General features: G+C 38.6%; 1 protein-coding gene across 3 annotated transcripts; it reads left to right on the top strand.

Annotated features, from left to right (window-relative positions):
• On the top strand, positions 1-27,256 carry cfap20dc (CFAP20 domain containing). 3 transcript variants are annotated; one of them, XM_066665443.1, is made up of 18 exons: positions 1-140; positions 337-382; positions 1,045-1,134; positions 1,340-1,433; positions 1,713-1,785; positions 2,123-2,237; positions 3,214-3,367; positions 3,641-3,787; positions 5,052-5,231; positions 7,412-7,525; positions 7,814-7,930; positions 13,381-13,700; positions 19,276-19,635; positions 20,923-21,090; positions 23,052-23,123; positions 23,929-23,990; positions 26,501-26,592; positions 27,003-27,256. In XM_066665443.1, exons 2-18 carry the CDS (start codon positions 362-364, stop codon positions 27,113-27,115), a joined length of 2,292 nt encoding a protein of 763 aa, XP_066521540.1. In that variant the 5' UTR covers positions 1-140; positions 337-361; the 3' UTR covers positions 27,116-27,256. The 3 variants fall into 3 exon arrangements, with proteins under 3 accessions (XP_066521540.1, XP_066521539.1, XP_066521542.1); XM_066665442.1 differs by lacking the exon at positions 1-140 and having other exon boundaries at positions 190-382; XM_066665445.1 differs by lacking the exon at positions 1-140 and having other exon boundaries at positions 191-382; positions 1,045-1,129; positions 27,003-27,255.
• The last annotated feature ends 465 nt before the right edge of the window (positions 27,257-27,721 follow it).

The following is a 27,721-nucleotide window of genomic DNA, read 5'->3' on the forward strand; positions in this document are numbered from 1 at the left end:
GGGCGCTTTCAGTACTGCGACAACTTCTTGTTGCTACCATTTATCTCTATATAAATATTTTGACAGTATTTATTTCCTTGTGACCTCGGTGTTAAACAACGTAGTTTCCCAGTGCACAGGTCAAACATGTTCTTGTTGTGGTGGGTAGATTCATTAGTGTGTTTTTTTTTTTTTTACCAGCGGTTAGTGAATGTTAGGCTTCTATTAGGTCCACAGTAATGTTAGCAGCCGTTAGCTCAGTATTATCTGAACGTTTGAGAAACACGAACAGGGAATCACTTACGTATAATACCGATGGATTTTTGTCATGTTAATAAGGCCTTTGTCTCATTTTAGAAAACTAGTCCAGGCCTTTGGAAACATGTTCAGGAACGAATATCAGGTATGAAGAAAATTCTTTTGAACTGATTTCATTTAATTTTATTGAAAACTGATGTTTCTTAATGCCAGGGTTTGTTGAACCGTACACAGTAATATGTGAAACTCTTGAGCAGCATGTTTAATATGTTTATTATAAAAAAATAATAACATAACATTAAAATAAATTCATAATCACAAATGTGCAGGTGTATTAAGAATTAATAACATTTTAATAATACGAATTAATAAGACCACAGGCTTGGTCCAGGATATATCTTTTATACACATTAAATAGCTTTTTTAAAAATGAATTTTCAGCCCTCACTATTTGACTTAATGAAGGACTGATTATACAAACCAGGTATGAATTTTACTGGATAATGACTGCAAAACAATGCAAAGCTGTCATAAGCAGAAGTTTGTAAAGGATTAACCAGAAACATTGACATGCATTAAATAATGTATTTATGCATAATACAGTTTATTAATTCTAATAATACTGATATGCTAACAAAATGAATAAAAACAGCTTGTCAAATATAATATTCCCTGGTGCTTAAAACATTTGCACAACACATTGTTTGTGAAGTTGCAAAATACCAACATTTGTGTATAAAAAGCCATTTTAACAATATCCTTGAAAAATAGAATATATATTAAAAATGGTCTTCTTGTTTATTTAAGGGTGGTCCTGTTGTTGAGATTTTCAGTGCGCAAGGAAAAGATCCCGTGGCAAAATGGAAACTTTGTGGCGGCCAGACATCAATAAGTAAGGTATGTTTTAATTACGCTGTTTGTTATTATATTTTATATTTTCAGGTCAGTGTGAGGCTGCATTATTTACTCCTATGTTCCTTTTACTCTTTGTGGGTCAAATCATGAAGCAGTCTAACTTTGTGATGAAGTGAATAAAAGAGAGACATGCTGTGTCTTTGTGATTTGTGTTGCTGCTACTGATATTTTTTCTTTCTAAAAACAGGTATTTGATAAAGAAGTGAAAGGTTTTGTATACACCCTTGAAGGCAGCAGTCAAACACATAAGATGCAATTACCTAAGGATGGCAGGATGCCTCGTAAGTGTACTTAGAAAGGAATGATTACAATTCTTTTTTCTCTCATATGTGAGCCACAAACTCAGGCCAAATTGCTGGCCTCAAATTAAAGCCACTCTGCTCTAATAAGTATTTTTATTGAGCAATCCTTTCTTCAGATTTATCTTTAATGATGTTGAAGGAGATGTGTTTAATGTTACAAAGGCTAGCTACAGTTGTACTTATCATTGCCATAGATCCTACAGTTAAGATGTGTCATTCGCCTGACCTAGTTTGTGATTGAGTATCTCATTTCTCTAGTTGTCCTGATTCAGAGGTTCCTGGTCCTACAAATCAACGTTCCTCTTGGTAAAGACTTCTCCACTGAGCTTGTGTAGGTGTCACCATAAAAGCATGGTATAGTGCACAACCATTTTATTTGTATAGATGAAATCTACACGTTTACATGAATGTAGTTTCATGTAACTTTGCCCCATTTTCAGTGGTTCATGTTTTCTCATGTTTTGTGATGTGTCCCTTTCTGTAAAATCTGTCTCATGGGCTCTGAGATAAATGAGATTCACTAAAGGTGCGGAAGGTGAATTAGCATGAATGCTGAATCTTTTCACAAGCTCACACATGCACACACTGAGAGAGGAAACGGATTTAACTTGCTTCACATTTGCTTCCCAAATCAGGTGCTATAGTTAACATTCTTGTGCTTCTCCTAGCATAACAGATAAAGGGCACCTGAAGCGGAGACTGTACTTGTCCACTGTACATAAGGAATTCTCAGCTACACCTCTGCATGCCCGAATACCTCTCAGCAGCCTCAGACGCAACGTTGTGAGTATTCCTGAACCGTGTTCACTGCAGGTCATTTCATATGGCTTTAATGAACTATTTTCATTATATTTATTACATTCGTCTTACTTTATTTAAACTGTTGTCACTTAAATTTGTATTTTTTGTGGTTTTGTTGGCTTTCCTCACATCTGCAATGTCTGTTTATATTTGATTTCTGTGTCCAAAAATGTCTGTTCACGTTTTTTAATTAGTGAATTCTGGATAGTGAATGGGGACATGGTGACCTAGCAGGAAGTTTCACTATCACTCAGCTCCAGGGTCCGGGGTTTGGGGTTCAAACCCTGCCCTGGGACAGTCTGTGAGAGGTTTGGTGTGTTCTTCAAGTGTCTGCTTGGGTTTCATCCTGGTGTTCAGGTTTCCTCCCAAACACTCTTGAAAACAAATGATAAATGAATTGGCTGTCCAAATGTGTCCAGAATGCTCAGTCATGGAATGACGCCCTGTCCAGGGTGCATTTCTGCCTTGGGCCCAATTATTCTTAGTAGGCTTCGGACCAACCTAAACCCTGAACAGGATGAAGCAGTTACAGAAAATGAGTGAATGAATGGTTATTGATGCTCTTGAGCAGCTACACAGTTGCTTGAAGTCACTTAATATGCCAGATTTTCAAGGAAATATTAAATAAGTGTGTATGTACTTATTTAGGACATGTGAAATAATTACAACAGATATAGCTCTACCTACATGTAGAATTTCTGAAAAAGTTGGTATTATTTGTTAAATGCAGTGAAAACAAGAATCTTTTAAGTACTAATTCTCTTGAACCCCACGGGGAGAACATACCAAACTTCTCACAGACCGTCACCCAGAGCGGGACTTGAACCCACAACCTTCAGGTCCCTAGAGCTGTGTGATTGTGACACTACCTGCTGCACCCACTGTGCCGCCCCACCTTTAAATATGCTACATTATAAAGAGATTGATATTTTTAAACCTTTTGAATGATTGTTCTCAGTGGTGTAACCTGTGTATCGACCTGGCTTCGTTCACTGCTGAGCTGTTCCGAGGGGCAGCATTCTTGTCCTTGGATGGCATCGTAATTTCAGCCTGCTGTAAGGTCAGACGCATCTTCACCATGAGAGCTGAACCTGCCGACCGTGTAGACAGAGGCTAGTATCACACACCAAAAACACTGAAATCTAGCATGTGGTGGCCCCTGTTGACAGCTACTTCATGTGTGTATATTTAAAGTATCAAAGGAGCTATTTTACATTTCTGAAATTTGATCTGTTCTTTGATAAATGTTGTTCTGAGCAGGTCTAAATTTGTTCTGCAGTTATCACCATCCTTTTGCAGTTGTTATGACACCTCAGTTAGAATAGCTGTCAGCTCTGTATGTTAATGAATAACTAAAAACTGTTTGCCTGTGATTTTCCCTCCAGATCTTTATGACATAAGGAATGGGCCAAAAGAAGATATCCCTAAAAGCTGCCAGTATCCCCCAGATGTTCACCATATTACACAGCTAGTGAATATGGAGACACTCAGACAGATTGAAGTGAGGAGTTCATCTATCAACTCAGAATCTGGTTAGTGTCCGCTGTGAAAGTAAATGCATGTACATATTAAAAATATGTTCTTATTTTAAAAAAATGTATCCTTATTCATTTATTTTCAAATAAGGATATAATTTTTTAATTAAAACACTCTTATTAAAAATGAACCAGAAAACCTGGGACCAAATAAACCTTGTCACCACATTAATAAGATTCCATAGTTGTTTACCCTTAAACAGTCTGGGGAAAGTCTGATCCTCTCAGTGAACCGTCCCGCTGTTTAAAGTCTGTCTACTTGTTGACGACACGCCTCCTCTCACTTGGGGGGCTCTAATCCTGTCTGTTTAGTCATGTACCTGTCTCCTCTATTGGACCAGAGAGAGTCTTTGCTTTACATGTCTCTTTACGCAGGCATCTGTTACCCTCATGTTGCAGCAGCACTTTCATCTTGCATTACTGAAAAGATTGGCTCTAGAAAATTGTTCTCAGAATGGCTAACTTCTGTTCTTTTTGTAAGGGGCTCCTGATTTTAAAAACAAACTTTAAACCATGCTATTACTCTCCGTGCTGTAGATAATGACTGGATGCACTTCAATTGTTCTTTTTTCTCTTTAATACCGAGTGCATTTGGACTACTGAAGTTTGGGAAATGAATAGCAGTTTCTTAGCAACTGTATCATAACATTTTGGACCATATTCATGTTGTCCTCACAGCTTGTAACCTTGGAAATAGATCTGCCTACAAAATTGCAGTCACACATGGCATTATTTTGAGTTCAGCTGCCAGGTTACCTTGACCTTATTCCTTTGCCTTATTTAGGCAGTATTGCAGTCTGAGCTAAAGGAAAATATTGTGCTGCTACATATCCAACAAATGGTCACTGATACAAAAAAATCACTGTTACAGTAAATGTTGTTCTGTTGTCTTAAAATATGTTGTTTTCCATGGATTTATACACTGTCATATTCAGTCTAAATCAGTGGTTTATTCAAAACGTTAAGCATTATAAAGCAATTTGGCATTTTACAAGGGACTGAAAGCTACTGCATTTGTGCTCTTAAGCAAACACTCAAAAACACTGAATTCACCTAAACTTATGTCCTGCTCGTTTGTCTTTTTTTGTTGGGAATGTTTCTCCAGATTTCAAGTAAAAATTGTATCCCGGTTGAATATGGGGAAAATATCATATTTGATGCACTACTTAAGCTAAGCTTCAGACCTTTTAAACTAAGATTTATTTTACATTTACGATACCTGCATAACAATTGTTTGTATGTCTGTTTGTCTAACTGCTAGAGCAAGAAGGCACCAGCAGAGCAACCACTGCTCGGGCTCCTAAAACTCAGGACAGCCCCTGTATTGGCTTATGGTCAAAGGCCGCAGGTCGGCCTCCACTCACCGCAAGAAAGAGCAGTTCATCAACTACGGGAGCAGAATCCAGAGCCAGGACTGACACAAGCATCTCTACACTGTCAGGTAAATGAAAAGTCACTGCACATTACAAAAATACACTTACCACCTAGAGCATTGATATCCCTTAATCTATCTTCTAGTCCTCCCAAATCCATTAAAGACTTACCTGGTAATTGAGCTCATTCATTCATTATCTGTAACCGCTTATCCAATTCAGGGTCGCGGTGGGTCCAGAGCCTACCTGGAATCATTGGGAATACAGTCCTTCACAGGGCAACACACACACACACACTTTTGAGTCGCCAATCCACCTACCAACGTGTTTTGTTTTTTTTTGGGACTGTGGGAGGAAACCGGAGCACCCGGAGGAAACCCACACGGACACGGGGAGAACACACCAACTCCTCACAGACAGTCACCCGGAGCGGGAATCAAACCCACAACCTCCAGGCCCCTGGAGCTGTGTGATTGCGACACTACCTGCTGCGCCACCGTGCCACCCTAATTGAGCTCATGAGCTTTGTAATTTTCAATGCAGGTCTGAGCTGCATCTGAAAAGAGGTGTGCGTTGTGTGTTGTAGAGGTGTGCAGGTGTGTGTTGTAATGTGCTGTATTTTTACATACTTAACAAACTGCTTTCATTAGGAGAAAAATATATTTTTTAAAGCACTACTGTAATTGTGCTAAACAGTGGATATAAAAAGTGTACACACCCCTGTTAAAATGCCAGACCAAGACAAATCATTTCAGACCTTTTTCCACCTTTAATGAGACCTATAACCTGTACATCTCAATTAAAAAAGAAACTGAAATATTTAGGGAGAAGAAGTAAAAAATAAAAAACTAAAATAATGTGGTTGCATAAGTGTGCACACCCTTAAACTAATACTTTGTTGAAGCACCATTTGATGTTATTACTGCTCTCAGTCTTTTTGGATAGGAGCCTATCAGCATGACACCTCTTGACTTAGCAATATTTGCCCACTCTTTTTTGCAAAAACGCTCCAAATCTGTCAGATTGCGGGGGCAACTCCTGTGTACAGCCCTCTTCAGATCACCCCACAGATTTTCAATTGGATTCAGATCTGGGTTCTAGCTGGGCCGTTCCAATACTTTAATCTTCTTCTGGTGAAGCCATTCTTTGGTTGATTTGGATGTATGCTTTGGGTCGTTGTCGTGTTGAAAGATGAAGGCCCCAGTACGAGCTGAAGAAAAACAGGCCCACAGCATGATGCTACCACCACCATGCTTCACTGTGGGAATGGGGTTCTTTTGGTGATGTGCAGTGTTTTTTTTTTTTGTTTTTTTTTTGCACCAAACATATCTTTTGGAATTATGGCTGAAAAGTTCAACCTTGGTTTCATCAGACCATAACACATTTTCCTACATATTTTTGCTAAATTTAGCCGGGCTTGGATGTTTTTCTTCGTATGAAGAGGCTTCCGTCTTGCCACCCTACCCCATAGCCCAGACATATGAAGAATACGAGATATTGTTTTCACATGTAGTACACAGCCAGTATATGCCAGAAATTCCTGCAACTCCTTTAATGTTGCTGTAGGCCTCTTGGTAGCTTCCCTGACCAATTTTCTTCTTGTCTTTTCATCAATTTTGGAGGAACGTCCTGTTTTTTGCAATGTCACTGTTGTCCTATATTTTCTCCACTTGATGATGACTGTCTTCACTGTGTTCCATGGTATATCTAATGCCTTGGAAATTCTTTTGTACCCTTCTCCAGACTGATGCCTTTTGACAACAAGATCCTTCTGATGCTTTGGGAGGTCTCTGCGGACCATGGCTTTTTCTGTAAGATGCAACTAAGAAAATGTTAGGAAAAGCCTACTAGAACACCCGAACTTATTTGGGGTTAATCAGAGGCTCTTTAAATGATGGCAGGTGTCTATTGATTCCTATTTAACATGAGTTTAAATGTGATTGGTTCATTCTGAACACAGCCACACCCCCAGGTATAAGAGGGTGTGCACACTTATGCAACCACAATATTTTATTTTTTTAATTTTTTTACTTCATCCACCTAAAGATTTCAGTTTTTTTTAATTGAAATGTACAGCTTATAGGTCTCATTAAAGGTGGAAAAAGAAATTCAGAAATTGGACTTTTTTTATATCACTAAACCTGGCATTTTAACAGGGGTTTGTACACTTTTAATATCCACTGTAGACAATAAAGGCAGTCTGAATGCAACACAGCTTTCATTAATTTATTCATAATTATGATCATAGGCAGAAGTGGGAATTTACAGCCAAGACCACCGACTGACAGGGCATCATCTGACAGAGCGAAGTCTAGAAGACAACAGCAGCTTCAAAGTGCCCGGAGAGAGATTTTAATGACAAGTAAGAATCTGACTTCTCAGTTTATATTAATGGGACATAATTGTGAAATTATTATTCCATTCTAAAACCACCTTCTTCAGCTGAGATTGCTATGAGGATATGGTCTAAATCACTTTTTCATTCCATATTTAATACATTTTGTCTTATCTCATTGGAATAATTAAGAAGAGCAGAGTTATCTTACTGAACACCTTGCTTAAAATAGACATGTTTTGTTTGTGATTGATTTTGAATATGTTCATTTAACTATATCTTAAAAAATGTCTTTGATTCTTCTGGCATTTTAAGGGAATAATAGAGACATAGCTCATGTGGGTCTAGAAGGAGAAGATGCTGCTGAAAGGATTTCCCTTGGTGGCTCCAACATGGAGCATGGCGATCCATTAGCAAATAACTGGGTGCCAGGTGAGTAGGCAAGATCCGTTCTGCATAGGCCATGTCTGCATGCATGAAATAGATGGAGATGGAGAATCTACATAATTCTAGCACTGGTTTAATTTGCACAACGTTAATGATTATTCATGGCCAGTACGATACACTAAAATTAGACAGAAACTAATCTAATAGATCATTAAATAAAAGTGAGTTCAATACATTCTAATTATAATATGTCTTTTCATGGATGACTAGGTCTTACAACTAAAGCTTGATTGAAAAAAGCTCCAATGAGTAAAAGATTAAATGTTTTTCTCTTAAGTGTTTTCCCTAAAACTTTTGCTCTGCCTTTCTCCCTTGAAGGGTCACAGTGTTATTTTAAATCAAGTGTTCTCTGGTTTAACACAATAAATGAAAGACCCCAGTAGACTTTCTTTGTTGGCTGCACCATCCCTGAGAGAGTGAATGTCAAAGTGTAGTAAGTTAACAATCCTCTCCAGCAGTGAGGGACTAGCTCTAGCTCCCCTCAGCCGGGAAGAGAAAGTTCATTAGCGATAATAGGACATTAAGTATACTGTGTGGGTCAGAGAGAAGTCTCAGGGGTTCAGGCCAGCATGCACTGTTGGCAATTAGAAAAGGTGATTACAATGTAAGTCTTTTCAAAAACGTGCCATGAATCTAAATCTGCAAACCCTTTTGAGGAGCTAGAGTTAATGCTACACTTGAGAAGCACTTTGCGATCCAGTGTGGTTTAATTAGGTGGCCGCTACTAAAAAAGGTGAGGATGGGTAGTGCCTAGATAGATCATTTTTAGTATTCTCATTATGACATGGGCCTTGATATTGCATGTGTGAAGCATTATGTCTTTACACAATGTGGTTTTATGAACAGCAACATCATAACGGCGAAACCATGACCTTCATTTGTCTGTCACTGTGTAAGTGTCTGATAATTATAGTTCCACTCTCTCAATGGCTGTCCTGTGAACAATGTTGGAATCCTGCAGCTTGTTCATAGACCGTATTATTATTGTGTTTTTTAAAAAATAATTTTAAATTGTATTTGGATACACATACCTCTGGGAGGACTGAATTTAATTCCTTAGCGAGTTCTTTTTGTTTATCAGCTGATTTATTTATTTTTGAGGTTCTGGTGAGATAAGGCCAGATGCCTGGAAAGATTATTTTTTATTTGGACTTCTGAACATATTCTACTTGAAAAATGGCAAAAACGTGTAATTTTTAGATACTGCAACAATAGAGCATCCTAACTCTTGGATTTGGAGAGATTGACAGTATATATGAACTGGACCCAGTAATCCTGCTGTTTTCAGTGTGGAAACCTGTGGTCAATCGTGTCAGTGCCTGATAGGCATCTTGTGCATTAAATACCGGGAAAGTGGGATTTGTGCAAGAGACCACATGATGGTGAACTCTTATCTTTATTTCTGAAAACCTCATATGGCATCAAAATTGACCCATATATTTTGAAAACCAAAAAGCAAGATCCATATACGATAAATTAATATTTAAAAGGAGAGGACTGTTATTAATATTGAACATTTTAAAAAAAACAGGTCTGTAAGCAGAATTTTTACACGTTTATTCGCTCATTTTGTGTTGTGCATTTATTTTTGTTCTTCTCAGTTTCGCTGTTCTGAGTCTCGCTTTTAGTTTCAAATGTAGTTGCTTTTGATTAGTTATGCCATAAAGATTTTCGCATCTAACCCTGTTTTCATGGATGGGTGTGATCTAGTAAGCCATTGGCTGGTGGATATAAGCCCAACCCACTGAGTATCTACAAACCCCGCTTTAGCTTAAAGCTAGAGCTTCAAAGTGATTGTGATGCTCCTCCGACCTGTAATAGGGAGAATAGAACCTCTCTCACTGCTCTATACTCACTTCTCTAAATACTAGACTCAGAACATTAAATTGTGTTTTTATTTACATTTTCTGTAGCATCTCAATGTTTTTAGAAATGTGGTTTGTAAATGTCTGTTTTATTTAATCACATGCCCATTCCTTATTTAAAATGTAGAAAAATATTTCCATAATTATAGATTATAGTTACTTTTAAATCTTTTCCCCCGAAAGTGACATTAAAAGTAGTGTTTTTTTCTTTCCTCTGTCACCTTTTGCCATACTGCTGTGTGGGTGTACAGTCCAGTGGTTTGATTGACAGCCTCTGTCAAACGTAATTGCTGAATAGTTGCAGTATGCTGCAACTTCTCAGTGGTTTCTGTTGAAGGCAATACTCTACTCTTGTGTTAGCCTGATCCTATGTTTCATCAGCCTACACCATTTAATGGATATAGATCTTATTTCAAACCAGGGATTATTGCCTTATTTGTGATATGACTCAGAGAAATGTTTATATTTCCTGAGAGAATGTATGTGGCATTAACACAGCTAAATGAGCCCACAGTTTGAAAGCTAAACCATCACCTAATATTAGTTTCTCAGGCTCAGGCTTCATCCCAAATCTCTTCCTACCCCCTACATAGTGCACTTGCTTAGTCTTAACATACTGGCTCCTGCACTTAGAAAATATATGATGTGTTGAACAAAGAGACATTCAGAAATCATTCATATGTACACAGCTGCACACTGGACAAATGGTGTTACATTTTAGGTGAATAAACCAAAACCTTATCAGAATCACTTTAATTGTCATTTCAACTATATAAAAGTACACAGTGAAACGAAATTCCATTCCCCCAGTAACAAGCAGCTGTATAAGAGTAGTTACAGCAGTAAAAGAACAGGAACAAATACATTATGGCTAAGCTTAAATATCCTGAGTTCTAGAAACTGAGAAGGCGATTGCAGTAGCATTTACTAAACAATGCACAGTTCAGACTCTTGGCCTCCAGGGTCTCTCTTTTATCAGCAAAGATTAGCAGGATGGCATGCCTGTCCTTCATGGCAAACAGGATGAGGGAAACACTCTGAATGTCCTGCAGTCCCAGTAGCCCGTACAGTGGCTCTTGTGCTGGGTGAAACCGTTCCACCAATGCCAAACACCAGTATCTGGCCCTCCCTCCTCTGAGGTGATAAAGTGCAGTTCCAGAAAACGAAAGAACAAATGTTGAGAAGGGCAGCCAGTGAACTCCTCATGCTCCGAATTCCCCCCACTCCTGCAGAACTGCACACATCCAGCTCTCAGAGCTGGGTATTAGCCATTCCTTGTCCACAGCAAGATCCGATCCATGTTCATGAGGAAATAGTAGGTAGCAGAGAAGAGTTCTCACATATTGGCCCTGGAGTGGCCATTGCATGTTAACGTGCTGTCATTCAGGATTCTTATAACACATGTATTGCACCAATTATGGAACAGGGGGTTAGATTTCAAGTTAACCTCTCCAGGGTCTCTAAATGGATCAAGAATAAGAATGACTAATGTCTGTTTCTCCACTGGGGATGAGAAAGATGCAACCTTAAAAATAGTGCTTTATGCACACGGTGTTCTGATACAAATGTTGGATGATTAGTTCTGAATCACAAATGCCAGCCCAGCTCATCACAAATGTATTAGATAGCATTACATCACCTTCATTCTAGAGAATGTAGACTCTCTACACTTGACATTGGGTATGCTGACCTGCACCAGAACATCCAATTTATAGACAATTTGAAGATTGTATAATCTGTTGTTAACAGCTGAACACCATTGTCAGCAATGTGGGCACCTTGACCTAACTGAAGTCATTAATTAGCAGGGGTATCTGGATAGTTTTGGACTTATAATGTATCTATAATAACATACATTTAGCTCTGTGAAAAGGACAGTACTATGTAGATCTAAGGACTCTGTAAGTCTCAAGACAATGTTGAAATTCCTTCAAGGTGAAATAAGCACAGTTCACTTTATATATATATATATATATATATAGGCATGGCACATTTGTTTGAAATAGATCAACCTGCTGCAACTCCTCACGCTTTCTGGGAACCAGCTGTATTCATCACCTTGGTCTCGGTGGTGTCTTTGTCTCCCTGCTCTCTGGGTGTCTTTTCTTTTTAATACGAGGGCACACAGACCCCACAGGCTGCCATATAGCTGGATTTGAATTATGATCTTGCTGCAGCATTGCTCCCCATCTACTAATGATGTTGTTGTGTGCCAGCGGGAAAGCCACAATGCCCCCCCCACACCCAAACGCACTAATAGCTAATGCTGTTTTTCCTTTTCCTCTTTCCACTGATTTCTCAGAGAATTTGGAGAAAAAATACACTAAATTAGTATTGTTTCAGTGCTTCACTTTCATTTAGGCATATTTTAAGGATTCATTAAAGCATAATGTTGCAATTACCAAATGTTGCACGGAAAGAGGCTCGTATGCGTTCATCTGCAGCTTTTGGCAAGCATCAACGCATCCATCGCAGTCTGCAGTATCGTGATTATGCACTTATTTGCATATGCTCATTAAAATGAACACAAGGAGAGAATATGAGCTTCGGTATGAAAAATGAACGATGAAACATTATGTGTGGTAATTAGATCTCCATTATTGATCTGCTTTGTGCCATTAAGTCAATGGGAGTTTCCTGAAGGAGAAAAAAGCAGTTAATGTTCTCAAGCTGAGCAATGATTTAGGTCAAATTTTTAATGGAAGAAGAAAGAAAGGTCTTTGACCTTATGCTTTAGGTAAATCAAGAGTGCACAAAAGTCAGTTGGTACTGTTCTTCGTGTGTCTGCATAACTCACAAAGAGTTTTTTCTTTAAACTAAGTTGGAGAATGTGAATATAAGCACATCTTTAAACACATAGTAAGAAACATGATGCTCTGTAGGACTTACGTACATCTGTAGGACTTACGTACGTCTTCTTTTCAGAGATAATTTATGCTACTGTGTTTTAGGTGAACAATGTGCATGCAGGGAAGATATGCATAACACACTAAAGATATGTATTTGCTATTATCATAAAAAGATGATGGTTTAAACTATTTTGGAAATCGTTTAATTTTTATTTGCAAGAATCAGTTTACATCTGTTTTTATTTTTGGCTAAAAGCATGTACATATTTTTTTCTTTTCTTTTTTATGATGCTTCTGATATACTGTGCAAAATAATCAGTGTATTGTAACTTCATCAGTTGCAAAGAAATATTTTATAATTCATTCATTCATTATCTGTAACCGCTTATCCAATTCAGGGTCGCGGTGGGTCCAGAGCCTACCTGGAATCATTGGGCGCAAGGCGGGATTACACCCTGGAGGGGGCAATATGTTTTATTAATATGAATTAAACTCACCCTTTTGCTTGTGCTACCCATAACAAACCTTTAAATAGGGATACATGTTGTATATGTTGGCAAATTGCCTACACTTAACAAGCTTTTTCAATTCATTACTAGGACATCTCAACTATAGTTTTAATCTTTATGTTTATCTATTTCACTGGCTTCTTTAATAATGTATATTTTAAAAATAAATGAACAAACTTAGTACCAAAATAAAACACATGCCTGTTCTGCAGGTCAGTCCAGTTTCTCCGAGATTCCGACACCCAGGCATCTTCAGTGCCGGCCTCTATCTGCTTCACCACCTGATCTGTGTGTGCTGGAGACTGATGACAACAGTGACACTGAACCTCAGCTTATTGTAGGTGAAGCCCAAGAAGAGGATGAAGAGCAGTTCTTCACTTTTTCTTCATGCCCTCATTCAGCTAAAAGGAATCAGACTTGCAGTGACCGTTCTGTAGCTTTGACCTCTGACCTTAAAGGTAGACTGCAGATTGAAGTAGAACGGAAGGAGGCACGACTGGAGGATGACTTCATTGGGAGCGAGGGTGAAGAGGTATACACAAATGCACACAAATACATTTTTCATGAGATAAATATTTAACATATTTAACAAAATGACACGTTTTCATCTGTAGTCCCTCAGAAAGTAAAACACAGTTTCAAACCCTATTTTAGTATTAAAAAGTGACTTTAGCAATTAGTTCCAACATTCCTTTAGCACCCAAAACAACTTTCACCAAATTAAACCGCCTTGTTTTTTGCTGGACTAACACAGGCTACAAAACATTTGTCACACAAGCATCACAGAAATTTAAGTAATGTGTAGACAGTTATTATTGTGGTCCTATAATATCATTGTTAAGAAGTCTCACTTATATTTGTTAAAGTGCCTTAACAGTAAATGCTGTATAATTATTAACTCATCTTGAAACATTCTACAGTTTATAATGCTAGTCCAGTGTTTAATACCCACCACCCACCAGAGTTTTTTTTCATGCAAGAATACTTCGCCACCAGTCATTGTCTTACTTGGGAGCTGTGATTAAAACTCACTATACACCCTCCATGAGCTACACCAGTGCAATTAAGAGTCACTGTGCCATACTCAGTACACAAACCTGTAACTCTTTAGTGGCTAGGTGGTCTGGCAAAAAATTGCTCCTGTTGCTCAGCCCTGCATGAACATCACATTGTACATACGGCACTTACAAACACTGAGGACCCAGTCCGGGGCTTTGACAGCAATTAACACATTTACTCCTGCTTCTTGGGTCTAATTATCCTATTTCAGAACTCACAATGTGTTGTTAAAGTAATTTGTGTGTTTGCTCTACTGGGATATCACTGTTAAAGTCTAAAAATCTCAGAACAAACCGTATTAATAAAGAGTGTTAATGAATTTGTAAAACTGAATAAAATCATTGTCCCACCCTACTTACAGATACCCTAAAAGTGTAGAATTTCATATGCTTAGGGAAAAGACGGAACTGAATCATGATGGAAATGAAATTTCCTTTAAGGGTATAGGAAGTTCAAAATTTGTTAAATGATATGCTTATTGAATATGAGTGTGCTTCAAGCATTATTCAGCATGTTCAAAGTTAATAATTGCATTACTGTCACGCCTTGGTCCTGTCATGTCTGTTATTCCCACCATGTGCTTACTTAGCACATGGTTCTGTTTATTTTGGTTCCTGTCTCTGCCCTAGTGCCACCTCCTTGTCTGTGTCTCATTTGTAATCCTGCCATCTTGTTATCTGTCCCAGGTGTTCCTTGTCTGGTGTGTTTATAAGTCCCTTTGTCTCTGTGTTTGTTTGTTGGACATTCCACGTTTGCTTGTAGTCTCAGCTGTTCCTCACTTGGTTTTTGCCCAAGTCGTTTTGTCTCGTCTGTTCCTTGCTCCATATTCGTTTGCTCCCTAGTCTTTTTGTCTCGTCTGTTCCTTGCCTCGTTATGCTCTGGCTGCTTCAGTTCGTGTTCCTAGATCAGCCTTAAGGACTTACTGGCCGATTCCTAAAGCTGTGCCCAGGCTGGCTTCTCGGACTTCACCACAGACTTTTGCCAGTCTTGGGCACTCCCCAGTTGTTGTTTTTTTGTCCCTCTGACTGTCCCTGTCTTGGTCCCTTCATCTGTCCATGTCCCTGTAATTGTCTCTGCTCTTGTCTCTGTCCCAATCACTGTCACCGTGTTTGTGTCAGTCCCTGTAAACATCCTAGTCCCAGTTCCCCTGTCAAGTCCTGTCCAGTCCTCATTTCAGTCCAGTGTCTTGTCTCCATTCCAGTCCCCTGTTTCTAACCATTTGCAGTCTCTGTTCCAGTCCAGTGTACAGTCACATGCTCCTGTTTTGTCTTATGCCCAGTCTCCTTTGTCTGGTTCTGTCCTGTCCCATGTCCAGTCACATGCTCTTGTCCAGTCTTCTGTTTCTGGTCCTGTTCTGTCCCTAGTCTTGTCTCAGTTTCCTACACCTGTTCTGTCTCAGGTCCCATCCAGTGTTCAAATCCAGTCTCCTGTCAAGTCTTGTGTCTCCACTCCCATCCTGTCTAGTCCTCTCCTGTCCCTGTTCCAGTCCTGAGTCCCGTCTCCTGTTTCCTTTCATCAGTCGCCTGTCCAGTCTCTTGTTCAGTCCTCTGTCTGGTCTCCAGTTTCGTCTCCCGTTGCTCACCTTTGTCAGTCTCTTGTCTCCAGTCTTGTCAAATCCCCAAGTCCATTTCTTGTGTCTGTTTCTGTCTTGTCGCGAGTCCTGTCACCTGTTGGTTTGGCGTTCTGTCAGTCTTGTCTTGTTCTGTTTTGTTTTCCTGGCTCCTCTCCTGCGCCAGCTCCTGGGGGGTATAGGTTTACGCTCCCTGGGAGTGGCGCGTTTAGGAGGGGGCATCTGTCACACCTTGGTCATGCCTGTTGTTCCCACCATGTGCTTACTTAGCACATGGTTCTGTTTATTTGGGTTCCTGTCTCCGCCCTAGTTCCACCTCCTTGTATGTGTCTCATTTGTAATCCTGCCCTCTTGTTATCTGTCCCAGGCGTTCCTTGTCTGTTGTATGTGTATATAAGTTCCTTTGTCTCTGGGATGTTTGGTCATTCCACGTTTGCTTGTAGTCTCATCTGTTCCTCGCTTCGTTTTTGCCCAAGTCGTTTTGTCTCGTCTGTTCCTCACTCCACATTCGTTTGCTCCCTAGTCTGTTTATCTCGTCTGTTCCTCACTCCACATTCGTTTGCTCCCTAGTCTGTTTGTCTCGTCTGTTCTTCGCTTCGTTATGCTCACAAGTCAGTCTGTCTCTGTTTTGTTTTTTATTGTTTAATAAAAGCTGTGTTTTAGTGTGTGTGTCTGCCTCGGTCCTGACAATTACTGAGATCACTCGAGTGAAGATAATTTAATTCTGAGTACAGTATTGAACACAATTCTTAGTACAGTAACTGATGAAATGAATGTTTTGTGACATTATCAAGAGATAAACAGACGTTTTTAATGATTTTTATCTAAGAACTTATAGAAATCTTTCAGCCTAAGTGACCAGACCTTTGAAAAGCACTTTTGACCATAGTCCAGTTTGAGCATTCAGCCAGATCATTTCTTTCCGAACATAGCCTTGCATGGACAGCAAAGTTGTATCCTTTATTTCCTTCCATTTCCTGACAAGGACACACAGTTAAGCTCCCCAGGGACTCGTGATTCAATTAAGTCCATGAAGAAAAACATCACTTCATTTCTTATGAGACTGTATTCAGCTCTATCACTATCTCCTCAATTCAGTACTCTTAGAGGAACACATCATTCACTTCTTTTTGCAGTCCATTTTTCCTCCCCTTGGGAAATCAGTCTCATCTCCAGCATACATATGTTCTGCTGCACATAATTAGTGCTTTTTGATTGATGCCACTGACAGTTTGATTGGTTCGTTTTATTCCCTTTCAGGCCTGCCTTCTCTTCTTCATGTTGCTTAACTCCCAGTTTGGCATATTTGTTATACTTCTTTGCAGACTTTAGTCACAAATGTGATTTTTTTCTTTGTTCATCACTACAGGGAGGTGGAAGAAAATTTAATGATCTCCTTGGGATCTTTTAGAAGTTGATGTTTATTTTTCATTTCTCAAAGATGACTCTTGCTAATAATCTTGGCTAAAGTTGTTTCTGCTGGCAGCAAGAATGATAATATTTGCTTAATAGGATGTCTGATAGTCTTGTCCACAAGAGAAAGAGTCGAAGTCAAGCATTGATGAGTACACTAGAATGTAAAATATATTAAAGTACGTTCCAGGCTTTTAACCAATGCAGGAGTCCAGCGAAAAGAAAATTCACTTTGTGCAGTGGATTAGTCTGCCTTAAAGGGCACATCAGAGACATAATATGCATGTTTGTAGCCATTTCAGAAACATAATATTATGCATTTTTGTTTACTGAATGTCACCAGCTGTGCTTTCAAATAGTTAAAATAGTAATTATGGGCAGTGTATGGAATGGGCAGGAGACGGACGCTTTGGCGCAGATTGCCAGGCTGAAATGGCCATGGCCTTTAAGTGCGGATGTCATCATTAGTGTGAAGCAACGTTTGCTGTTTAAGGCCATTAGTTTAGATCAAAGCCCCACTAGTTTAAAGCCCTTGTCTCTTCCAAAGCGGGAGTCAGACGGACAGCTTTCTGGGCATTGTGGCAGCACGATTAATTGCAGGTAACTGTGATTTAGCTCCACCCACGCCAGGCTGTGTCACATCATGGTTATTAGCGTGTTTCATCTGTCACAGCTTTGCCATTTTCCGCATCCAATCTCTTTCAAGGAGTTACATCATACCCTTTGTAATTCCATTAGAGGTTCTTTCTTTAAAGTCCATCACTTGTGTTTTTGAGGGCAAAGCTGTATTTGTGGAAAGGAATGAAAAGTTTCAGTATACTGTAATCTATGTTTTATAAGTTAAAGTTTTAAAGTATTTTCCAGTAGATGCACTGAAGCTAAATGCCTAGAGTAGTAATAGCCATCATTTAATATGTTCTAACAACAGTAAAGACAAGTGGCCATAGCTAGAGCTGTGCATCAATAACAGATATTTTTACATATATTCAGTAGCTTTTTGATTATGCTCAACAGAAATGCACACTGCTAAAATGTGGTTTAGAAGATTACTCAACTGAATGTTAATGTCTTTCAACACACACAGTGACTATTTGTTCTCTTCATTGACCTCTCATTGTATGTTGGAAAAATACATATATTTGATTGCAGTACAGTGGGATAAGGGAAATTGAAGTACATCAACTGAAGCTTTTTTGTGATTAAATTTGTATGCAGGCCATAAATGTGATGTTGATTGAAACAGTTCATTCGTCTAGAGTATAGTTAGCTGCAGTTTGGTCTAATTTTCCTTTTCTCATTTAGAGTCCCTTGGTGTGTTTATATCATATGTCACTGAAATTTGGATGCCCAAAATTTTAATAATAACAAATATATATATATATATATATATATATATATATATATATATATATATATATATATATATATATATATATATATATTGTGCATAGGAACATCAAAGGCTATTAAATGCAGTTCAGTTAAGAAAAAAGAGAATACAATGAAGAAATAACACACTTAGTACTCAATGAATTCTAAAACTTTTTTTTTCAGAAATAAATATGATTTAACCCAATGCCTTGGAAAAAAGTAACTTTTTCTTATAAATGAAGGCTGTTTATGAGGCTGTTTCTTGTTTAAATGTTTAAATCAGATTTTATTTTTGTCATTTTATTAATGTTGTCTTTTTAGTAATAATATAAGAAAGCATATCACATCACCGTTTCGATGCCTTGTACATTTTTTTTATTTTTTATTTTTTTTACTTTTATGCTTTTTGTTTGTTTTTTTTACATTTGATGCTTATTAATTTATGTTTTTATTTACTGTTCTTGGCAGCCCTATTTCTTGTTATCTCTTGGCCTTTGGTTACAGGTAATCCTGCATGCCTGTGCTATTCAGATATATAACTACTAAGTCTGTGTTATTAAGATAACTACTTAACTCTGAAATTGTATAAAGAGTCTAACTTAAGTTCAAATTCTAAATTCTGTTCTCATTGTTCATGATTTACTGTCATATCTCTTTGTCTCTCTCTCTCTCTCTCTCTTACTCTCTCTCTCAGGATGAAAGACACTCTCCACTGCAGAGATTTGCAGCACACTCCAGTCTTGTTGTACCCATTCCACCTTCTGTTCCTGTACCCAAATCCAGCTCTTCACCCAGACTCTGCACTGAGCCGGCACAAGACCGGGCCTCCACTGGCACACCTGCCTCTTCACACAGTGCCTCAGTTTGCTCCTGGAGGACTGAACCTGCATGCATGGCGCCAACCCGCTGTCTCTCACCCAGCACTGCCAGACAGAGGAGCAGACTGGAGTGCTCTGGAGAAGCAGAGAGAAGCAGGCCTGATGGAGAAATGGGGACATCCATTAGTAGAACATCTGTTCGAGAGATTCCCTCTGGGGACCTAAGGCTCCACAAGGTGAGCCCATATTCTAAAAGAAAGTATCTTTGTTCCAGATTTAGCCTCACAATGGTCTCAGTTCCAGTTGACTTGTATTTTGTAATGTTGGAAGAAATTTAGAACTGAATTCTAGTTTTCAGACTGAGTGGAATGGAGCTAGAACCAGTCATATAGAAAATTGCTGGTCAACAGCAATCATGTCTCCTTTTAGTAAGCCCGCATAAGCGGCTCTCAGATGCACCTTCTTATTAGCAGAGCTTCAGCTACACTGTTTGACCCTGAGTGAGAAAAAGACAGAAAGAGTGGTGCAAAGAAGTATTAGTCATTTCAGAGGTGTGTTATTTGTATTCAAGTGGAAGATGAAAGCAGCTTGACTTCAGCACTCTCCAGTACGAAGATAAGACTGTTGATACTGGCTCAATGGTAGAGTGGTGATGAATTCAGCTAGAAATTGAGGCTAGCATAATTCATCTGTAAACATGACTTTCCAGAATCATCATTCATGTCACATTTTATTTTGAGACTACTAAAGTACATTAAGCAGCTCTGAACCTCCAAGAACACTGTTCTGAAAAACATTTTGGAAAAATACTTGTTGAACATGATTGTATGTGTGGACAGGCCTTAACTAGAACACATTTTATTAGGGATTGGAGAGATTATTAGAAATAGATTAGCTGAAGCACGTACTTCACATGAATGGGCCTACTTGAGCGAAGTGGTTTGTTTATAAGTGCTTCTGTCATCATTGTAATTCCAGCTCTGCTCTGGCTCTCGTTCCTCCCTCAGAGACTGTGCTGGGTTTTTAATATGAATCCATTCAGGCCCAGAGTGCTGTGCTGAACCTGTTGACAGTTGTTTTTGTTGCATTTGAAAAAGGCTTCTTGCATTGACTGCTGCTTCAAGCTCCAATTTTTCTCAGCACAATGTTTTTTCGATCATTTTGCTCCATTCTCTTTCTGCACTCTGGGTGGTTTGCATCCTCGAACTCAGTTTTGTTACACCTAAAATGACAAGTAAAGCAGTGGTCCTGTTTGTCAAAAGCCTGAAGTGCTGAATAAACTAATATCAATACAGTCATCCTAGGTGTGTAATTTCTCTTTGACCAGTTTTTTTTTACCTAAGCGGATCTCTAGGCAGTGGGCAAACACTCCTGCTGCTGTCTTTGCTCTAATGAAGTGCCAATTAGCCTTCAGTGTCTGATGGATTGGTTTCTAATTAGCTATAGCCTGTAACACTGCCTGACTGCCTGCTCACTTTGTGGAGTGGCATTGGGAGAGTAATGAAGCTCCTTGGCCTCTACAGGTGAGAGAGGGCTTGAGGAGTAAGCCTGTGGGTTCCAGCAGATGTGATTTGCACAGGAGGCCAGAGCAAGGAGAGGAGGAGGAAGAGCTGCGAATGTTGGCCAGTCTGAGAAGAGAGCAGGAAGAAGAGGAGGGAAGTTTGAGTAGCCCTGGCCTTAGCGCCTCCCAGGTTGGAAAAAATATGCTTCATTGTGTAGGAATCTGAAAATGGTCTGTTGTGCTGCATCTAAAAAAAATGTTAATATCTTTAATATTTAAAAAGAATTTTACAATGTTAATTTTTGTTTATAATATAAATAAAGGGTCAACTCCCACATTATTACACATTACACATTTATTACACATTTATCACACATTAAGTGACATATTTCAAGCATGTTTGGTTTTACTTTTGAAAATCAGAAATCCAGCATCTTAAATTATTAGAATAATTAATTTTGAGTTTAAGTAAATTACTATTCAAACTGTATAAATACTATGTATCTATTGGTCTAGTCCGGTATATGTAAACACTGGGGAAGACTAACTTGACAGTTGTCCAGAAGATGATCATCGACACCCTCCATAAGGAGGGTAAGCCACAGAGTGTTACTGCTGAAAAGCCTGCTTCTTTGCAGAGCACAGCATCAAAGTGTATTAATGGAAATTTGAGTGGAAATGGAAAATGTGGTAGGAAAATATGATTGATTCAAGAACTTGGGAGAGCTTCACAAAGAGTGGACTGAAGCTGGTGTAGTGTATCAACAGCTACCACACATAAAATAGCTGCGTTCCTTATATTAAACCACTCCTGAACCAGAGGGCCATCAGAACCACAGGGGTGAGTTGGTTTTTGACCCACCCATTTCTATGCCCCACCAATTTTTGGTTACATTTAAGTGGGTCTTTAGGAAAAGAAATACTCCCTGGAATACTTGGACTGCCGCTGCTGACACTAATCTTGATAGTGGTTATTATATAAATGTGAAGCACTAACTAATGGTCATGATTAATGTTAGGACACATTATGTTTTCTAAATGTCTGCTCTCAAGCACTTTTTACTTCTGTTAAGAGACAGTTTAAAGGTTGAAATCTGAATGGCTTATATCATTTTAAGGGAAATGCTACTGATTTTTCAACATTTCTGCAAAATTATGTCACTGAGTACACAAAAATGTCATTCAGAGTTGTTTGGTGTAAAATTGTTCATTGTAGAGACTCAGAAGCTTTTACAGTGGTGGTGATAGGAACCAGGGGTTGTCATGTGTACAACATAAATACAGCCACCAGAGTCTTTTAAGTTTTTTTTCCTGTGTTTTGGGTATGGCGAAAACTAGAAATTAAATTTCGACATCAATTCATTTTTAAATGCATCTAAATAACGTGTTAAACCATTCATGCCACAGGGACATGATTCCAAATTTCAGTCACATAAATTTTGCCCCACCACTTGGAGGTGTGGTGACACCCCTGCTGTCCGTGTGGACCCACTGTGTTTTATCAAGTCCAAAGTCAATGCAGACATCTACCAGGAGATTTTAGAGCACTCCATACTTCCATCTGCTGACTTTATGGAGATTACCTTTCCCAGTAGGACTTAGCACCTGCCTACAGTGGCAAAACTACAACTGAATGGTTTGCTGATCATGATATTACTGTACTTGACAGCTTAGTCAACTCTGGATTACTGCTAAAAGGAAGAAACACCCGACCCAGCAATCAACAAGCTGACAGCCACTTTCAAAGCAACCTGGGCTTTAATAACATCTCCGCAGTGCCACAAGCTGATTCGTGATAAAGGATCCCAAGCCTAGTACTGAGAGTTTGAATTAACACCTGTATCGTGCATCCTTTTCTGTTTGATTTTATAAAATATTCTAATAATTTGAGATACTGGATTTTCATAAACTATAAGCCATACTGATAAAAGAGGGGGAGGGGGGAACTTGAAAAATGTCAAATTAATTTATGAATAAAAACCCTTTTCATCTAATTGCTGGAGATACTGATTGATGGGCTAAAACACAATGTATATTTATGTGGTGAACTGTAAATATCCGAAGAACAGAACATAGAGCATATTCAATGTGAATGTATAAATGGCTCAGCTTCTGTAAGCTGCTTTAATTCTCTGTGGAATCTCTCATCAGGTCGACCAGTGCAATGTCAGTCTCAGTATGAGCAGTGACGACACCTCTACATGGACCCAGTGTGTTCGTCTAGTGAGTGTCTTTTTCGTATACACACGTCCTCTAGAGGAAGGTATGTCTCAGTGGTCAGCCTCATTAGACCGAGCTGAATACAGGACTTGCACTTGTCTTTGAAGTCTGTGGTTGTTAGTCAGGGAGAGAACATTCTGAACTCCAGAGTGCTAGATAACACAGCTTGTTGGTATGTATGCCTTAAAGCAGGAAGACAAATAAAAGTGTGACTGTTGACTGTGAGTGTGAATTTCAAAAGGTTTTCCAAGTGCAGCCAATTCGGCACAATATTTTATGGTTTGTTACCTCAATATCCTGAATTGCGCTAGACTTTAACTCAAACTCTAACAGTGAAGTAGAATAACATGAGTACACTGAAACAATAACCCTCAGAGCCAGGTGTATAAGCCATCAGGAGACTTACCACATTTCAACTGTTTTAAAGGACTGTCAGTAGAATTGTTTTGTCATGGCACGGCAGAATAACAATACTGCCATCATCAGGCAACAAGCATGACATACCTAATCTAAACTATAGTTTTATGTCAGGTATTGCAGTGATGTTTCATTATTCAGTGAATTTTACATCTCTCTCTCTCTGTCTCTCTATCTCTCACTCTCTCTCTCACACACACACAAACACACACACACAAACACACACACACACGTTTGCCAGAATAACAGATAAAAAAGAATACTATCATTCTTTTATTGCAGATATAGGCTTCTTATCAAACTGGATGTGAAACACATCAGAGTTGGCCCTTTGGGCTTCAAACCAGACATTTACACCCAATTACATGATAAATGTCACTGTGGTTGACAGGCAGCTGAACAGGGCCAGTACTACCAGAACGAGATGAACCCTCTTCTCCACTCTAATCCAAGGTGAGAAGAAAGCCCTTTGTATTGACTTATTCAAGCAAGACATTTCAGACATCAGTGCTTCAACAACTATTCTGAGAAGCTCCATCCCCAGTGCTATAAGCCATTTATGACTTTGTGACTTTGTGGTACTTATTGATGTTTACAAATTTAATTATTAGAAACTGATAATAATGTTCATATTCTTTGACTAACGAGCATATCACCCCACACCTTTAATGTGATGTTTACATTACATTTTTTTAACTATGGGAGTCTGTTTCATTGTTGCTCTTACAAATAAGGGGTATGAATATAATAAATTAACATAATTACAAATTGGTCTAGGTCAGAAACAATTTTACTAATAGAAATTGTTGGTCCTTTTTCATGTAATTCTTTACTAAAATTCAACTTCAGAAAACAGAACTTTTGAATATTTGAATATTGACAGGCAGCAGTGTAGGAGACTTCAAAAGACCTATGACATAGTGTATGATGCGGCTTATTATATTGCCAGACTCCCAGCAGGACAAAATATTAGATTTTTTTTTTGACAGATGTGTGCTCAATATGGAAAAGCTCACTATAACTTAAAAGCCCTGACCGGAGAAAAAACAAAGACTTAAATATGTCGTCCTTTTATGGAACCCTTAGAGAATGTCATTAACGCTAAACAAACGTTGTGACATATCTGATGATCCAAACAAAGTTTATGTTGTGCAGTTACTGTAGCTTACAGCTATATTTCAGCACAAAACTTCATAGAATAAAAGGAAGGTGCTCCGCCTAGGTGATTAATTAGGCATGGTTGTCAGGGCCGATGATTATCCACTTGTTTCTGGTACCGCCACACATGCTCAAAGCCTTGCACATGTCACCTAGCTGTCACTACTTCAGGGTGCTCCCTGGGAGGTCATCCTTCTCTCTTTCCCTCTCGCCGGGGATCCTGTCAGTCAGCACCACATGGTGCCAGAAAAACTTCAGATGTAAATGAGAGAGAGAGAGAGAGAGAGAGAGAGAGAGAGAGAATCTTTCACATTATTGTGAAAGATTCAGTTTGTGTCCATATTTTACATATTGTTTATCTGAACTACTTTGATTTTACGCTTAAATGTCATTTAACTTTTCCCAGTGTTGTCAAAGTTATCATGCTAATGATGCATTAAAGCAACAAAGTTTTACCCACACTAATTTTTAAGGCCATTTACAATTTGTAGTAGTGTGGCCCTGTGAACCCTCCATTGTACCAGGCTATGGTCATGTTTCCTTTCTCTTTTTAAACAGAGACCCCTCCACAGGGATTATATTATGTTGATATAAGAGACTCTCTGCTTTTTCTAGCCATATTTCTCCGCATCGCAGGGCTCAGTGGCTGTTTATCTGTTGTTATATAAAGGAACTAAACAATCAGCTGAACACAAACCAAAACCAGATGAAGTGTGGTCAAGGCAGGAACACACCCTGGACAGGGCACAAGTTGAATGATGTTACTCAAATTGTCGCTGTCCAGTAAAAAAAAAAACATGTATCTCCATTTTTGTGGATTTTAAAAGAGCAGATGTCCTTCAAACTGTGTGAAAAAATCATGATGAATGTACCAATAGAAATGCCCCAGTATTAATTGGAAGGAAACCTATGTACATTGACTTCAATTGAATGTTAAGAAGTATTTTTTGTGGGAGATACATATTTTTCATTGGAACGCGTGAGTGTGTGACTCCCTATGAAGGACTGGCGCCCCCTCCAGGGTGTGTTCCCACCTTGCGCAGCAAGACCCTAAACTTGATAAGCGGTTACAGACAATGAATGAATTAATGATTTTCATTGGGCAGCGACAAAATGCTGAAAGTAATAAATCATTGCTCATGAAACTCATTTCGTTGACTCATACGTCTATATTAAAACTATTCTTTTAAACAGGAAAATCTATATTTTAGGGTTATATATTAGAAAAAAAAATTAAATCAGATGAGATAACTACACTACACTTAGCTACTCATTTAGAATTCCTAATATTTATACAACCATTTCCCAACACTAGTGTATAGAATTCAACTGGTGGTTCTTGTCACTGTGCCTTTAGAGTTTAATTAATCTGTATCAGGTTAAATAGCTTGAAGTACACAGCCCTGATAACTTAGCAACTATGAGTGCACACTAGACAGAGTCAGTAGCTGCCAATTGAAAACTGGCCTTAAAGCGCTAAAAGCTTACAACGTACTTTTATTATTAATAATTAATTTGAAAGTGTGGCTTGTGTTGGCAGCATATAATTTTTTTTTATTCATTCATTCATTATCTGTAACCGCTTATCCAGTTCAGGGGCGTGGTGGCATATAATTTTGGCGTAAATCATTTTGTTTTTTGTGAATAGGGGCCCTTCTAATTAGCGTGTTTAATTGGGATCGTGTATGCCTTTCGTTTTGATTTAAAGCCGTGTACAACATTGCCCACAGTATTATGAAATTACTTTTATAGAAATTGAACCCATTCCAGTACTGTTTCTAGAACTGCCATGTCTTTTCCCATAGGGAATGGATGGATGTCCTCAGCCCTCCAATAGTTCATCCCAGACAACAGCTGACACAGAGCAAAGGAAATTACAGCAAGATGCTCACCAAAGGTGCCACATAAATACTCGTACACAAACATCTATATTTTATATTTATAGGTTTCATGTATATCAGTTCTTGAAGGATTCCACCACATTTCTCTAGGATGGACAGGGACTACAGTTTGTCTAAGGCCAAACAAGATATTTGTTTTATAAATTCTTGTACAGGGCCTACATTTTCTGACCAGTGAAACCTGATCTCAGGTTTTTAAGGATTTTTGGGGATTTTATAAGTTTTCTATGGGGAGGACAAGATATTACAGTTTGTCTCAAGCCTAGTAAGACATAAGCTCAAGAAGGGTTTTACCTAGAAAAAGGGAGAAATCTGAAGGATACCAGTGAAGCAGGACTGAGTGAGGGTTAAGATCAAGTTTTATAAATAGCTTCTGAGATGTGCTTTGGCTTTTTGCATTTCACAGGGTCTGAGGTGCAGGAGAACAGCAGGGAGGATGAGTTTCTCAGCCTGCTCTATGATCCCTGCCTCAACTGCTACTTTGATCCTCAGACTGGGAAGTACTATGAGCTGATTTAAGATCAGTAAAATAAAGGGGGCTGCTTCACAGAGCCTGACACACACATAGAAAGTAACTTGTTTCAGGTGTACTGTGACAGTGGATATAAAATAAATCTTATTTCAAATTATTCTGTTTCAGTTTTCATCAAGCCTTCTGCTGTTACTGTTAAAATAAGATTACTAGATTTTGCTGGGAATGTGTAATATATGGATTTTCATCCTGAATATGTTTAATATATTTACATATAAAAATAATAAATGTGTAGTACATTCATTAATTATGTTTAAAAAAATCCCCATGTACATATGTACGTACACTTATGCATATATCTTACATATACATATGGTACTTATATTTCTTGTGATTATTTATCAGAAACTGACTGAAAATGACTAGAGCAGGATTTACCAAAGAGATGGGTTGTAAATTTAAAGCAGAAGCAGAAGCACACTACTTATATAATCAGATGATCTTGGATTTCAAACTGTTGATATATCATTACTACTTCAAAATCTGTGCCCATATCAGCCCATTGTGAGTAGGATTGGTGACCCTTATCTGAGAAGTTAGAGGCAACAGTATGTATAAAGACTCAGAAGTGGAACCCATCCTCCTCCGTTTAA

Source organism: Hoplias malabaricus, chromosome 3 (assembly GCF_029633855.1).
Source record: "Hoplias malabaricus isolate fHopMal1 chromosome 3, fHopMal1.hap1, whole genome shotgun sequence".
In the NCBI taxonomy this organism is placed as follows: Eukaryota; Metazoa; Chordata; class Actinopteri; order Characiformes; family Erythrinidae; genus Hoplias; species Hoplias malabaricus.

Bases quoted from the DNA above. Each gene is read 5' to 3' on its own strand.
- cfap20dc (XM_066665442.1), top strand. From the start codon at position 308: ATGTTAATAAGGCCTTTGTCTCATTTTAGAAAACTAGTCCAGGCCTTT. The intron at 3,788-5,051 runs GTTAGTGTCCGC...TCTAACTGCTAG, and splicing joins ATCTATCAACTCAGAATCTG to AGCAAGAAGGCACCAGCAGA. The intron at 21,091-23,051 runs GTTGGAAAAAAT...ATCTCTCATCAG, and splicing joins CTGGCCTTAGCGCCTCCCAG to GTCGACCAGTGCAATGTCAG.